Source organism: Rattus norvegicus, chromosome X, assembly GCF_036323735.1.
Source record: "Rattus norvegicus strain BN/NHsdMcwi chromosome X, GRCr8, whole genome shotgun sequence".
In the NCBI taxonomy this organism is placed as follows: Eukaryota; Metazoa; Chordata; class Mammalia; order Rodentia; family Muridae; genus Rattus; species Rattus norvegicus.
In genome coordinates, this window is record NC_086039.1 from 109,602,111 (window position 1) to 109,616,610 (window position 14,500).

The 14,500-nt window shown below is 40.1% G+C and overlaps 1 protein-coding gene across 2 annotated transcripts in view; it reads right to left on the minus strand.

Moving 5' to 3' along the window:
- Col4a6 (collagen type IV alpha 6 chain) overlaps positions 1 to 14,500 on the minus strand; it is a 351,043-nt gene that overhangs the window by 47,166 nt on the left and 289,377 nt on the right. For both annotated transcript variants that reach the window (XR_010061203.1, NM_001427260.1), the window contains exons 7-13: positions 13,765 to 13,833; positions 12,148 to 12,183; positions 8,926 to 8,988; positions 7,557 to 7,592; positions 7,335 to 7,376; positions 6,040 to 6,132; positions 3,682 to 3,735 (exon numbers count right to left, since the gene is read on the minus strand). Coding sequence is in view for 1 of the 2 variants with exons in the window: in NM_001427260.1 (NP_001414189.1) it covers positions 3,682 to 3,735; positions 6,040 to 6,132; positions 7,335 to 7,376; positions 7,557 to 7,592; positions 8,926 to 8,988; positions 12,148 to 12,183; positions 13,765 to 13,833 (393 nt within the window). In the remaining variant the exon portion in view is untranslated. The remainder of the gene's footprint in view (positions 1 to 3,681; positions 3,736 to 6,039; positions 6,133 to 7,334; positions 7,377 to 7,556; positions 7,593 to 8,925; positions 8,989 to 12,147; positions 12,184 to 13,764; positions 13,834 to 14,500) is intronic.

A 14,500-nucleotide genomic window follows, 5' to 3' on the forward strand; every position in this document is an offset into this window, starting at 1 on the left:
TTTTCTTTTTCCTAGGGTTTCTGTTTTTCAACCAGAACTATGAAACGTTGAAATTACTGAGCTGGGAACAGTAGTGCGATTTACCAGCAAGTATTGTCGTCAGCCAGTCTCTTTTACAGGCATAAAGGGAAAGCATCCATACTGCAGTGGAGGAAATCCTCCCGGGTCTAAGTACAGAAAGGGGGAGGGAGGGAGTGAGCTTGAGTCAGTGAATCCCAAATCCCAGAGCAGCAGAGATCATTAAATCTTGGCGATTTAGAGCCAAAACACCTCCTCTGGATGAACTGGACTGCAGGGGGCAGTATGGTATGAGAAAACAGATTCTAAACTGCCAGCATTCAGCAATACTGCATGAAAACATGGGCCTGTACTTCTGCACCAGGTACTCTGTGTGTCTATTATGGCTTCTAGTTTAGCGGTTTTATATTTATTGGATTCCTGAGTGTGTGAATGAGTGGATCTCTGTCTTGTGACTCGTCATGAGCTCTTGTTTTGTACAATTCTAGTGTGTTCTTTTTTGTTTTATTTTATTTGATTACATTTTATTATTATCTCCTAGAACCTTGTTTGTTTTCTAATGGGAGACAAAAAGGGAATGGAAATGAATGGGAAGGAATGTGGGAAGGAACTAGAGGGAGGGGAAACTGTAATCAGGATGTATATGTGATTTAAAAAAATCCATTTCAATAAAAGGAAAAAATAATTGGTTAAAATGATTCAACAACATTTATTCGTTCTGAGAAAAGAAAAAAAAAGCAACTAGAAAATCCTGAGAATAAAAACAACAAAATTCCATACTGAATGGCAGTCTCAGCTCTCTGAGAACCTATGCGTCTTTGGAGAAGCCTCTTCACCTGCTCAGGGCATGATGTCCTCTACAGGAGAAGAGGGGCCAACCTGGACTCACTCACTCACCTCACAGGGATGATGCTAGGTGACTAGAGTCTATACAAAACGCTCTATGGAGAATGGTGCAAGCCTTATTCCCAAACCTCCTTGCAAAATGCCATCTGATACAAATACACGATGGCACTTGCAATTTTCCAGTAGCTGGACTTTAAAAGTGGAATACAGATTTTAATGGCTACCAAATCCAGGAAAAAATAAGAACTGTCTCAAATTACTCTATGCACTCTGGTGTTTTTGAGATCCAGTGTGTATTTGCTTACAGTACAGATCATCTCACTTTGGACGAGCCGCACATCAAGAGCTGGGTCGGTAGTCATATAGCTACAGATTATGTCATTACAAGGCCAAGCTTTGTAAAAAACAATCTTCAACACAGTGCATTTGGGGCCTCAGGAAGAAGACTAGCCATGGCCACTGCCGTATTGCACATACACAGAAAATACTGCAGCAGCTTCAGGAGTGGAGGCTGAGGTGGGGGTGTTCTACCTCCAACACTGCGCCTTACTTCCTTTCCCACTCACTAGCTGCAAAACTGATTGAAATCAAGGGCATAGAACAAATGATTCTTTATGTCCCTTTGTCCTGTGGGGGTAACAGGAGCCCTTATGGAAGCAATCTGTGCCACTGGCTCCTCTGGCTGTGCTTCCTGACCACTTGGTGAGACACCAAGAATTTCAAAGTGCAACCAGGAAGGACTAGAGTTCACAGTTACTCCCACCATGCAGGCAAGTGGGAACAGGCCTTGCTATCTTGGATTCTGCCACTTTCTTCTGGTTTGTAACCCAAATCCATGAACATGTTGTCAGTTTCTTCCGAACACATTTTGTGAGGTAAGAGACTACCAAATGCAATGCTGTGGCCTTTTTCGGGTTCTCACGTAAACAAGGCACCAGGAAACTACATTTATGATCATAGACCTCTGCCTGCTTAGTTAGTGTTACATAATAATTGTTGAGTTTTCAAAAAGTCCTTATTTTTGAACAATACAGAAGTATTATTTATGATGAAATATGCTTCAGACAGACCACGTGATGCTGCTAATTAGGGAAGCAAGGTAATGTGGACGTCCAAAGATCATGATGCCATTGTCTTTTTATGTGTTTGAAATGTCCCACAAGAAAATGTTTATCTTTCCCTCTTGCCTCCCTTTTCATTGCTATCACCAGGGCCTGAGCTATCACCACCATCTTTTGCCTGGGCCGCTGTAATAACATGTGCTTACTGCTCCGGATCCTCCAGTCTCTCCCTTACCCAGCCACAATGATCTTAGTAACACAGCCCAGGGATGAGGAGATGGGATAAAATGCTTGCCGTGCAATTGTGAACAGAAGCATATAGATTCCCAGAAACCACTTAACACACCCTGCAATCCCAGCCCTCAGAAGACAAAGGAAGGTATCCCTGGGATGGTCATGGTTCTGTGAGAGAGCCTGCCTCAATAAATAAAGTGAAGAGCAGTTTAGGAAGACATCCTATGTTGTATTTGGGCCTCCGCACACATGCGTACACGTATAAATGTGCATCTACACACAAAAGTGCGCGCACGCACACACACACCATCTCATGACACTTCGAATAATAGCCACAGTTGACTTCTGAAGCTAGCTGTGGCCGGACTCCTAAGTCTCTGCTTGTTTATTGACATCTCTCAGTTTGTCATTTCCTTTCCACTTGGCTGTTTTATTTTGACTTTTTGAGATAAGGTCTTGAAGTGTAGCACATGGTTTCTGAGAACTCATGGTGATCCTTCTGCCTCAGCCTCCTAATTAATGGGATAATAGTTATATGCTACCGTCCTGGGCTCTGACCACTCACCATGTTGTGCCTTTGGAGTGCTGAGCAAGTCAGCCACAGGTGTTGGTATTCAGGGTACCCTCAGCCTACAAACACTTTTTATAATATTTACATAACCTGCTACTTCAGATTACACAGTTCTTGGCTTATATAGGACCTCTTTCAGAGAGGCTTTTGTTGACCACTCTCTCCCAAGTGTTTTCTTTTCTAGATTCCATCACTGCATACGTCTTCCATCTTGTATATATCACCATTGAATGGACTTTTTTTTTTTGCTTAGTTTTCTTTATGCCAGTGGGAATAGAACCCAGGGCCTTGGGCATGCAAGGCAAACAGTGTACCAATAAGCCACGTCATGGGCCCCTGCGTTGGCTATTGATTCGTCTCTCGTTTTTTATATTCTTTATCAGTTTTCCATTAGGACATAATTTCAAGGACAGAGGAACTTTTATTTAGATGCTCTTATAGCCTCAGAGTTCAGTAGAAAACCTGGCACATAGAAGCCTTTTGAAAGCATCTGCTGAGTGTAAGAATCTAAGCTAGAAAGGCAGCTAGGAGAGTAAAGATGGGATTACTGAGAAAAGATATTGTTTACTGAGCATTTGATAAGTGTCAGCTATGTACAAAGTTTTCTCTAGTGTGGCTAATCTTGTTTAATCTTCAGATAGAGCCCATCGCTGTCCTCTTTTTGTAGGCTAGGAAAATAGTCAGAAATATTAAGAGGTTCTTGACCCATAAGTTAAGCCTACGTCTGTTCTAACTCTAAAGTCTGAGCTGATGGCATGTGAAACACAGCTTCATGGAGAGTTCTGCTAAATGTTTCAGAAGGTCAGGAAACAAGAATATTTCTTTCAAGGCCTTCTGTGAAGATGGTAACATTCACAGCAGTAACCATGGAAGGAGATTTTCCTGTTAGAGATATTGTGCTTTTTATTTGATCAGAACCTGAATATATATTTACAAAGTAAGAAGACTTACCGGGACACCTGGAAGGCCACTCCTGCCTGGGAAACCTGGAGGCCCTGGTTCACCCTGAAAAATTAAGCAAAGGCTAATGAGTAGCGACAAAAATACAATGAACATGAAGGATAGATGCTCATTCAAAGTACTTGGACTGCTCAGTAGGGAGCCAGAAGTGTGACTATCACACTATGGGACAGGGGTGTAGATTTATATGCTTGCTGGAAGCCTTAGTTTAGGGAGCTCCTTGGTCTATGGGAAGCCAATAGCTAATACATAATCATAAACACTCGGGTGAATTGGGAGATAGAAGAATGGTTAGCTGTTGCATTTCTGGTGGAAGAAGCTGTTTTTAAAATATAGGCTACAAAGATGAGAATGGCGTGAAGGAAATGTTAAGAATCAAAAATTGGAAAGAGACATTATATTCTAACGTCCCTTTCCCTAAGTACTTATTTATCTTACACAGGCCATGGAAAAGCTCTCTATGGTTCAGGGATGAATTGGAGGGGTAAAACATCCTCCTACAGACTCTTAGACTAGTCCCAAATCAAGAATTTTCCCAATATAAAGCTAGAGGGAACTGGGGTTGTCCACAAAGACAAAATTAAAGAAGTGAGACTTGATATGTTTCCATCTGGGTCCCTTCACCATGGGAATAGAATCACAAATTTAAATGAACCCCAGGAAGGAAGGGAATGAAAAGATATCCCTGAAAGATATCTGTACACTTGAGCAGAATAGAACCATTGAAATACAAACATGGATACAGTTTCATTTTAATAGACAGATTATAAAATATAACCTTAAGTCTTGGTGGTTCAGGTAAGACAAATTATATCATCTACTGTTGCTTGTTAACAATATTCCTGGTATTTAAAGTCAACTATTTTCCTCCAGTGCTGTAAAACAACCCATGGCCCTGTGCAAGCACTGTACCACTGACTTGTACCCTAGGCCTTAGAATAAATCTTTGACGGCAAATATCTTCTTCAAAAATCAAAACTCAAATATGGGTCAGAGTTTTGACTGTGGGATAGCAACCCCATCCCTCACTTGATGCCCTGTCTTTCTGCTAGAGGTGGGCTCTACAAGTTCCCTCTCCCCACTGTAGGGCATTTCATCTAGGGTCACCCCCACCCCCATTTGAGTCCCGACAGTCTCTCACCTCCTAGGTCTCTGGTACATTCTAGAGTGTTCTCCCAATCTCTTACCTCCTAAGGTTACCTGTTTCCATTCTTTCTGCGGATCCTCAGGGCTTCAGTCCTTTTCTCCCACCCAATACCAGATCATGACCCCCACCCATCTCCTTCCCCTTCCAGGTCCCTCCCTCCTTCCCCAAACTCTGACCCATAATTGTTCTTGTCTGAAAGAACTGCAGGGATGGAAATGGAGAAGAACCTGAGGAAAAGAAGGTCCAGCAAGAGGCCCAAAGGGAGATCTAGCTCAAGGGCAGGCCCCAAGGCCTGATACCATTATGGAGGCTATGGAGCACTCACAAAAAAGGGGCCTATTATGACTGCCCTCCAAAAGACCCAACAAGCAACCCAAAGAGTCAGAAGCAGTTATGTACACTCAACCAATCAACAGAAGCTGCTGACCTCTGTGGTTGAATTAGGGAGAAGCTAGAGGAAGCTGCAGAAGAGGACAACCATGTAGGAGGACCAGTAGTCTGGACCCCCGAGATCTCTCAGGCACTGAATCACCAACCAGGTAGCATACACCAGATGATATGAGGCCCCCAACACATGTACAGTAGAGGACTGCTGGGCCTGGGTTCAGTCAGAGAAGATGCACCTAACCCTCAAGAGACTGGAGGCCCTAGGGAGTTTAGAGGTCTGGTGGGGTGGGTGGGGTGGGGACATCCTTGTGGAGACAGGGTTTGGGGAAGAGGTATGGGATGTGGAACAGTTGGAGGGTGGACCATGAGGGAAATAAAATCTGGAGTGTGAAAATAAATAAAGAAAATAAAAATAAAACTCAAAAGGGAACATTTACACTTAATGTAGTTAGTAGGCAATTTAAATATTGAGAAGTTTTGAGTTTGTAGGAAAAATATAAGCATCTAATGCCCATTTCAAGTTATTTGGCAGATTAAAAGTTTAATACTCAAGTCTGAGCAAAAAAAATTCTTACATGAATAGTCAGATACAGGTACACTAACATTTATCTACACACCAGAAAAAAAAAAAACCCTCAGGATTTTCAGAATGCTTTCCATAAAGGAGAAAACAAAGACAGCTTTGCTTTCCCTTCCAAAGAAAAACCCATTACTCCTCTTTTGGAATTGGCTCAGGTTAGTCTGAATATTAGACTTGAATTCGAGTATTAGCAGGAAAGGGTCTCTTAATTTTTCCTATAGTAAACATTTACTACCTTGGAACCTTTCTCCCCTTTGGGGAATCCCATGAATTCTAGTTCCCCAGTAGATGGAGGTGGTCCTGCAGGGCCAGGGAGGCCAACATCCCCCTGTAGAATCAAAAAGACCATTGAACAAAGGATAATATTTGCAAAAGATCAGCATGTCTTCTGGATGCAATCCACAAATAAACTTTCCACTTTACCCTTGTGCCAAGGGAAAAAAAAAAAACAAGGTTTCATTGGTAAGGGATTAAGAAGAATGTTAAGCCCAAGAGTGAGTTGTGCAGTATCACTGTGAAGGGAAAAGGCAAATGGATGAGGGAAAAAAAAAGCCAAAACAGATTGACAGCTGCATGATCATACACAAAGAAGTAATGAGAAGGGAGCCATGTGAGATTTGAATAAGGGGAACGGCTGCTTCCTGCCAACAGTGATAAGACTCTATTGGGTTTGTAAAACCTGTATTCATTCCATAGGCTACATATGGCTGTGTGCCGTCAAAAGTAGCTATGGATGTGTCCCAACACAAAATTGTAAACTTGCTTAAAAAGTTATGAGAACCTCCCCCATATCTTCTTTTAGTAAAATTGTATCACAACGTCAAAAGGTTGGACATGTCTGATTGGTTCAAAGGTCTAAGGAAGGGAAGAGAATATTAAAAGAGAGGTTAAAGGTTTGGAGAGATGGCTCAGTTTTAAGAGCACATATCGCTCTTGCCAAGGACCTGTGTTCATTTCCCAGCACCCACATCAAGTAGCTTAAAACTGTCTGTAACTCCAACTTCCAGGGTTCTGACATCCCCCCACCCCTGTGGGTACTTTCACTCACATGTCAGACACAAACAGATAAGGAAAAATTTAAAAATAGAGAGGGATTAAGAAAAGAGACAGAGAAGAGGTAGGAAAGTATGTTTATACATATTTATGTGTATACATGCTTGTAGAGGGAAGAGGGGAAGGGGAAGAAGGTTAGACAGGAAGCAGGAAAATAGCACGCAATAGCATATGAAAACAAGCAGAGACGTACCTAGTTGGAACAAAGGAAATAATACATTTTAAGAGAGTATATTTAAGAGAGGCAATATAGACCTAGTCATAGGAAACAGCGAAATGAAAATTTTTGAAAGAAAAAAAAAATCCAAAAGTGCACATGTAGCTCTCAATGGATCCCATAGGGAACCTATGTGAGATGGAAAAGGTCATAATTTAAGGCAGAAAACAAATCCATTTACACAAGTGTGCATATATGTGTAACTACAGACATTTATTTGAGCATGTGGGACGTGGATTGTGTTTTCAGACTCTATTTACCTTGATTCCTTTTTCTCCTTGGAAACCTAACCCCATATTTCCCTGGGGCACAGGGTACAGGGAAGAAAAAGAAAATCAATTACTAATAAGTTCCAACAACTTAACTTGGAATATGTTAGTTTTTTACCTTTTTAACTAGAAAATAGTTGTAAACCAGTATCTTTATGGAAAAAAACCAGAGAACTTAATGGCAGGGCATACGTGATCCCGAAGCATACTTACATCAGGACCAGGAAGTCCAGGGGGACCTGGTGGACCCTAGATTAACAACATAGAAAGGAATGAGCATTTCTTAATTATAGACAAAAAACCCAACCAACTAACCAACCAACCAACCCACAAGCCAACCAACCAACCTACTAACCAGATAAACAACCATAACAGTGTTGAATGATAGAGAACAGAGATATGCTGGCTCCCTGCTCAATGCAGATTGGCCCTGTTTTAGCGAACTTTTAGCTCCATCTCTCATGGTTGACTTATTTGTGTGTGTGTGTGTGTGTGCGCGCGCATGCACGCGTGCCCAAGCGTGGGTTTGTGCACATGAATGCTGTGTCTGCCTTCCAAGGCTAGACCGTGATTGGATTCCATGGAGGTTCTGGAGTTTACAGTCAGTTGGTGGTTGTTGTCAGCTACCCCATGTGGTTGTTAGGAATGAAACTTTGGTCCTCTGTAAGAGCCGGATGTGCTCTTAACCCTTGGGCCATCTTTCCATTCCTTCTCATTATTTCTTTTATTCTCCTTTGACATCTTCCAAATTAGAATGGTAGTCACACTCATGTGAAGGTTGTAAAAATATCATGTTTTATCCTCATAACATTCTAGGTGAAGTTAAGACACAGTAGTAAGTATGTAGTGGGATTTAGGTATTGGTGAAAATGATCTGGGGACAGGGCCTTCCCAGAACCAGAACCATGCCTCCTTTACCAGTGATAAATAGTTTTGGCATCAGAAAAACAGGTAGGTACAATGTCCAAGTGCAGGATTGAGAAAAATTTGGAAGTATCATTAGAAGGGTGATGATAGTGGTTGGTATGATTGATTGATTAATTAATTAATTAATTAATTAGCAATGCCTGTCATAATGAGGGAACAGAAGGCACCAATAGATGTGTCAAGTATCTGTCTTTTCTTGGCTATACCTTATGTTGAGCTACTCCAGTAAACTTAAGGGGCACAGAATAACAGTTAGGGGGGAAAAAAACCAACCAAACAACGAAAAAACTCAAACAAACCAAGGACAACCAATAGCTCTTAACAAGACCATGTTTAAAGCCCGGAGTGGTAAGATGTCTTTAATCTCAGCACTCAGGAGGTGGAAGCAGGTGAATCTTTGTGATTTCAAGGACAGCCTGGCCTTGAAACATTTAAAAGTGAGTGACAAGATAGCCAGGGCTATATAGTGAGACTCTGTCTTGAAAAGAGTGAGGAAGGAGAGGAGGAGGGATGAAAAGAGTGAGCATGTTTCCTTATAATCTTCCAGAAATGGCTTTTGCCCTCCTGTAAGAGAACCTAAATTACATAGGCCTGTATTGTATCCATGGCCTGGTAAAGAAAGTGCAACCACGCACTAGTTTTAAGTTGGTCTTACTTGGAAACCTGGTGGTCCTATGGGTCCTGCATCTCCAGGAGATCCAGGAGATCCTGATGGACCCTGGAGAGAAATTTTTTTTTATTAAGGTCAAAAGGCAAGATAGTTTCTCAAAAAGAAAAAGAAATGCCCATAAGAATTGTATAAGACTTGTTACAGCATTTTATTCATAATACAAATTGTTAGAACTCTTCCAAGTAATCACTGATCCAGGGATTGATAAATGAACCATGACATACTACTGGGAAAAGCAGCAATTTTACTCATATCTGGAACAATACAGATGAATCTGAAAAGCACGGTGGCAAGAGAAATTAGACCCAAAAGAGTGCATATGATATTATTCTCTACATATGAGTCCTCAGGGCAAGTGAAAGCTGATCAATACTGAAGAGTAATCACAATGAGATTTACCTTCAGGGCGGGCTAGGGACAGGGATCCTGTGAAGAGGCAGGATCCTCTTTTCTGAGGTAATGTTAATATTCTGTGGCTTAATAGAATTTTAGATTACCTAGGATTACGCATCTGTCAAAATTCAAAAAATATTTAGTATTTGTGGGTTTAGGATATGGTAAATATACTAAATATATGTTTAGCATTTTATAAACAAAAAGAAAATCAAATCAAATATTGAACTTTAATAAAAGGCACACAATTATATTTAGGAATAATTCTGCAATGTATTTTTATATTCATTAAAATCAGTGAACTGATGGATAGACACTGATAGATTGACAGGAGAGTGATAGAGATTATAGTAAAATACTCAAGTTATTAGTGATTATTGTAAAATTCACTGTACTTGTCTCCGCCTTTGAATTTTTACTTTTAAAATTTTTAAAAGGGAAAAACCCTAGTTATTTAGTATTAGATAAATCAGGCTTTGAGTTATCAACTAGATATAGACAGGAGGCCTTTCATAATGATAAATGTGTCACTTTTAGAAGACATCATAGTATTACATGTATCTACACTTAACTGTAGAGATTCAACATGCATAGAGCAAAAAAAGAAAAAGCAGGCAAAATAGATAAACCATATTATAGTTTAAAACAAGTTCAGTATCTTTCCCTCAGTAATTGGTAGAACTTAAAACAAAAACAATCAATAACAGCGAAAAACAAAAACAAACAAAGAAAAAATCCAGGTTACTGGCTATTGAAACACCATCAACTATCTTAACCTAATAGATATTGCTTAAATCATTACACCACCAACTGCTGGTTGTATGTTCTCTGTAAGTTTTGGTCCTAAACCAAACTTCAGCAAATTTAATGAGAGTAAGAGTGTGTCCTCAATTTTGATAGACTCAAGCTAGAAATTGATAATTGAAAGGTAGCTAGAAAGCAGTCATGCTGGGGAATGAGCAAACAACACTTCTAAATATTCCATGGTTCAAAGGGAAAAAGAAAAATTCACATGGAAAATTAGAAGATGTGTAGAATTGATTAACAATACTTAAAAGTAAGACTGAACTTATGAGAAAGCCGTTCTGGGGAAATGTGAGGCTCCATTCCAGTGGGGTAGCAGGACACAGGTGTTATGTGCACAAGAAAGGAAGGGAAAGTCTAAGAGAGATCAAGGTTTAGACAACAGGAAGAGAAAGGGGAATTAGAAGATTTCCAGAAATGAGATGCTATGAACTACTAATTTAAACAGAATAACCACAAAGGTGAGATAGAGAATGATGCTAATGTTCTGTGACTTAATAGAATTTTGGATTGGCAACCAGGAACAACTTGTGGTCTCCTTATTGATCAGAAACCCGTTGTGTTTAGCTAACAGATATCATGTCCTCAAAGCTAAGTATGTATTGCATCATGGCTGTATTGACAGGCAAGCACTGTATGTCTGTGGGCAGGAGGCTGAATCCCTAAGAGAAACTGCGAAGCAAACAGAGTGAATGTTATCATACGAATTTAATAAACACACTTTTAAAGTCAATTTTGTTTAGCTCTGGGGGACTCTTATACATTGATCGTTAGTCATTTTTGTTTTCTGTGTGGGCTTGCATACTTCCCATCTCTTGTATAAGTAAGCATCCACCCACAGCCAGCACGTCTGAACTCCACCCATGCTTCTTCGAAGCTACATTCTCTTCCATAGATACATATCTCCTACCAGAATTTTAGATACACAGTGTTCTTCCCTAGGGGGTTCTAGAATTCTTCGGAGACATTCCAACCCTTACATTTTCACATCCTTTGTGGGAGGGACAACGTGTACATTGTCTGTGGAATAGTTCATAGCACTTTGCTCATACTGGATACTCCATATGTATTGAAAACTATCAAAACAAAGGAAAATAAGCAAAAACAGAAGAAAGCAATGAAAATATGGAGTTGCAAGGAAATAGAAACCTATTATTAGTACAACTCGTGGACTTTCATGTACTCCAGTGCCCTAAAGGAAATTTCTGTATGGGATACATTTAAAAGAAGTGTCTATATAACCCTGAACACACAGAAAACAGTACATGGTTGTTGAAAGGAAGACTTGGTAACTTCCTGGTACATTGAAGAGAATAGAGTAGATCTTCTCATCCATTGTTTTCGTTTCCATATTAGTAGGTACCTTGTTAACCTCAGTTCAAGAACAGTGACAAAAAATGTGGAAGTGTTTATGGTCAAGTAACCTTTTCATAGTTACCTGATGCTATGTCTCAGAGCCTATATTATTTACCTCACTTTGTAACACGACAGAGAATTTGTATCGTTTCTCATCTTTACAAGAGAAATGACAAGTGCTACACACTAAGTTACTTTGAGAAGTGATTCATAACTTTCATTACTTTGTCTTATTATAGTATGTTATAGTTTATTAGAAATTTTGCTAATATCTTCTCGTGCTTCACTAATAATTTAACTCATCTTAAGTCTATGAACATAGAAAAAGAATGGTCCATATAGGACTTAGTATTGTCTATGGTTTCAGGCATCCATCGGGGGCATCCATAAGGGAGTTGGAGGGTGGGGCATCAGACATCGATTTGACCTAAAGTCTGAAGACTGCCTGTCTTAAGACTTGAGTTCAACAATTCATCTACTTAGGACTTTCTATCTGAAAATAAAATGTGGCTAGTATAATTTGTTCTATCGCGATACTCCGGATTTTCTTTGAGTAAGTCTACGAAGATCTTTGAATTCCACCATGAAGAATGAAAAGATATCATTGACATCTTGACAAAACATTGAGAGGTCAACACAAGAAGCATGACTTACAGTGATTCCATGCAGTCCAGGCAGCCCAGGATCCCCCTGAGAAATAAAAATAGAAATAAACAACATACGGAAGAGATTACTAAGCTAAGCCCACCACAGGGTTTCAGACAACCAACCTGAGATTCATGGGGATAGAAACAAATTGAGGCAACTTAGGCCTCTTTCATGGTCTTGAGTTTTAAATAATACATACATTGGCTGTATCTACCCATTTTCTTTTTCCCTGTGAACATTCTGGACTCTAGAAAACAAACATTATAGCCTTGACTGAACAAGATTTCCTATTTTACCTAGATTAATTAATTTTCACATTTGCTAGGAACTTATCCATTAGAAAACACTTCTGCAGACCGGTGATTTTCTGCTCTTTTTTTGGAGGAAAGCAAAGCTACCTTCCCATGTGCCTTCATCCCCAGAGAATCTGTGCCTATATGTATACAATGCAAATCAGACATTTCAAGGGAAAATCAACAGAGCATACAGACTCTGATTACATTTTAATTACTTTGCGGCATCTTAAGCCACTGTATGAATCTGTAATATAACCATCTTGTGGAAATTGCTGTGTTCCACTGGATCCAAGGTTTCTTTGATTTCTGGAAAAACCATTTCATTAACCTTTGCTAAGACAATGGCTGTGCTTTGACACCTGCTAGTCTTGCACTGCTTGGTTTACAGTAAAAACCTCTCAGCTCCCTGTAGCATGGGAAGAACACTGCCTGAAGTTTCGCTCTTCAGAGAACTGGCCATCTGGCTCTGAGTAAGTCATATAGCCTTAGATTTTCAATCTGTCTAATAAGCGACATGAATCCAAACACCATGAGGCCCTTGCCAACTTTAATGTTCTACCTTCTGCTATGGCATCCACAGTCAAGAACCCAAATATCCTTGCTTCTTCTCCACTTATCCAGATGTTCCATCCCCACCACTACTTTTATGGCCAGTTTCTAAGGTTCCTGGCCCTGTGCAGTGATGGGAGAGTGGTGTCAATTATCTCAGTTAGCTTGCAGGCACATACATTCCTATTTGTTATCCTTGAGAGCAGTGATGGACTCTTTCCCAGTCTATAGAGGAGTAGGGTCAATCATTTGAAACCAGGTTTTACTGAAGACACACAAAGCTACCAATTAGAAATAGACGAAGGCTCAATAAAACAATATTATTGACAATAGATCAGGTTCCAGTTTAGCGTTGACAGGAATCTAGAGACAGGAGAGACCTGGATGCTGGGGTGGTAGTCATACTAAGCTGTATAAGACTATATACAGATTCAAACCAAGATGCATAAGAATTAAGGCTTTAGAGGAAACAAAAAAAGTATATGCCTCTAGAAAATGTTTTGGCTTGTCAAAGAAAAACATGCAAACTCTATGCCAACTTCTCTCTTATTTTTGGTGCAGATCCTGGAAAACAAATTTCTAGACAGCATAGCTGCAGACATTTCTGCTAATGTTTTTACCACCAAAAGGCTTGGAATCCTTTTAAAATCAGTTGGGTCTGTTCCTTAAGCAACGGCACAGGTTTATTAGTTCTGGAAGTGGCCTAGTGTGAGGTAGGTCCTGGCTCTGTGAAACCTTGCTTCCCACCCACTCAGCTGCCTGCTTTATGATCTCTTACCTTCATTCCTATGATGCTGCCTTGAAAAGAAGCAGGTTCTCCTTTTGCACCTTTGTGACCAGGCAGCCCCTGGATAACATATGAAAAACTTGTGAGAAAACATCTGTGTTTGCTCGCACGCACACACCCACACACCAAAAACAAAACAAAGAGAAAGAACCCACTTACTCACACAGAGTTTTGATAGCAACATTACCTAATTAGATAGAGGATTGGGGAATGGGAACCTGAAACTATGTGTCTTATGCTGTGGAAAATTTGGTTGTGTTAAAGGTCATAGTCCAACCTCTGAGGAGGTCATCTCAAAGCTGGGTGCTATTCTTCTGTCTCTATGTCAGAGGTCTGTGAAAGGATGAGGGGTAGAAAGCAGCAGACTATCTATGCAGAACATTGGGTTAGGTAAAGCTCAACCCTTTACAGTTATACATTACTAACAGGGTCTTTTTCTAGGTCAAAGGTCAACTAAAGTTTCTAAGTCTCTCGATCATTTAAGTTTGTAAGTCAGATCTGGGCTCTGTTGCATATTTTTCTTGTTATTTATTTTTAAAATGGGCTAGAGGACAGGTGCTTCTGTGGGCCAACATGTAGGCCATGGGGATAAAATATAGCTATGACACCAACTTCATCCTGTGTTTCTACTACACAAACTCGGCTTCAAACCTTTGAAGAAACTGGTGTGTCTCATTATTATTGTGGAAATCAGTTCTATATACCTGATTCCAGTCTTTCAATCAGA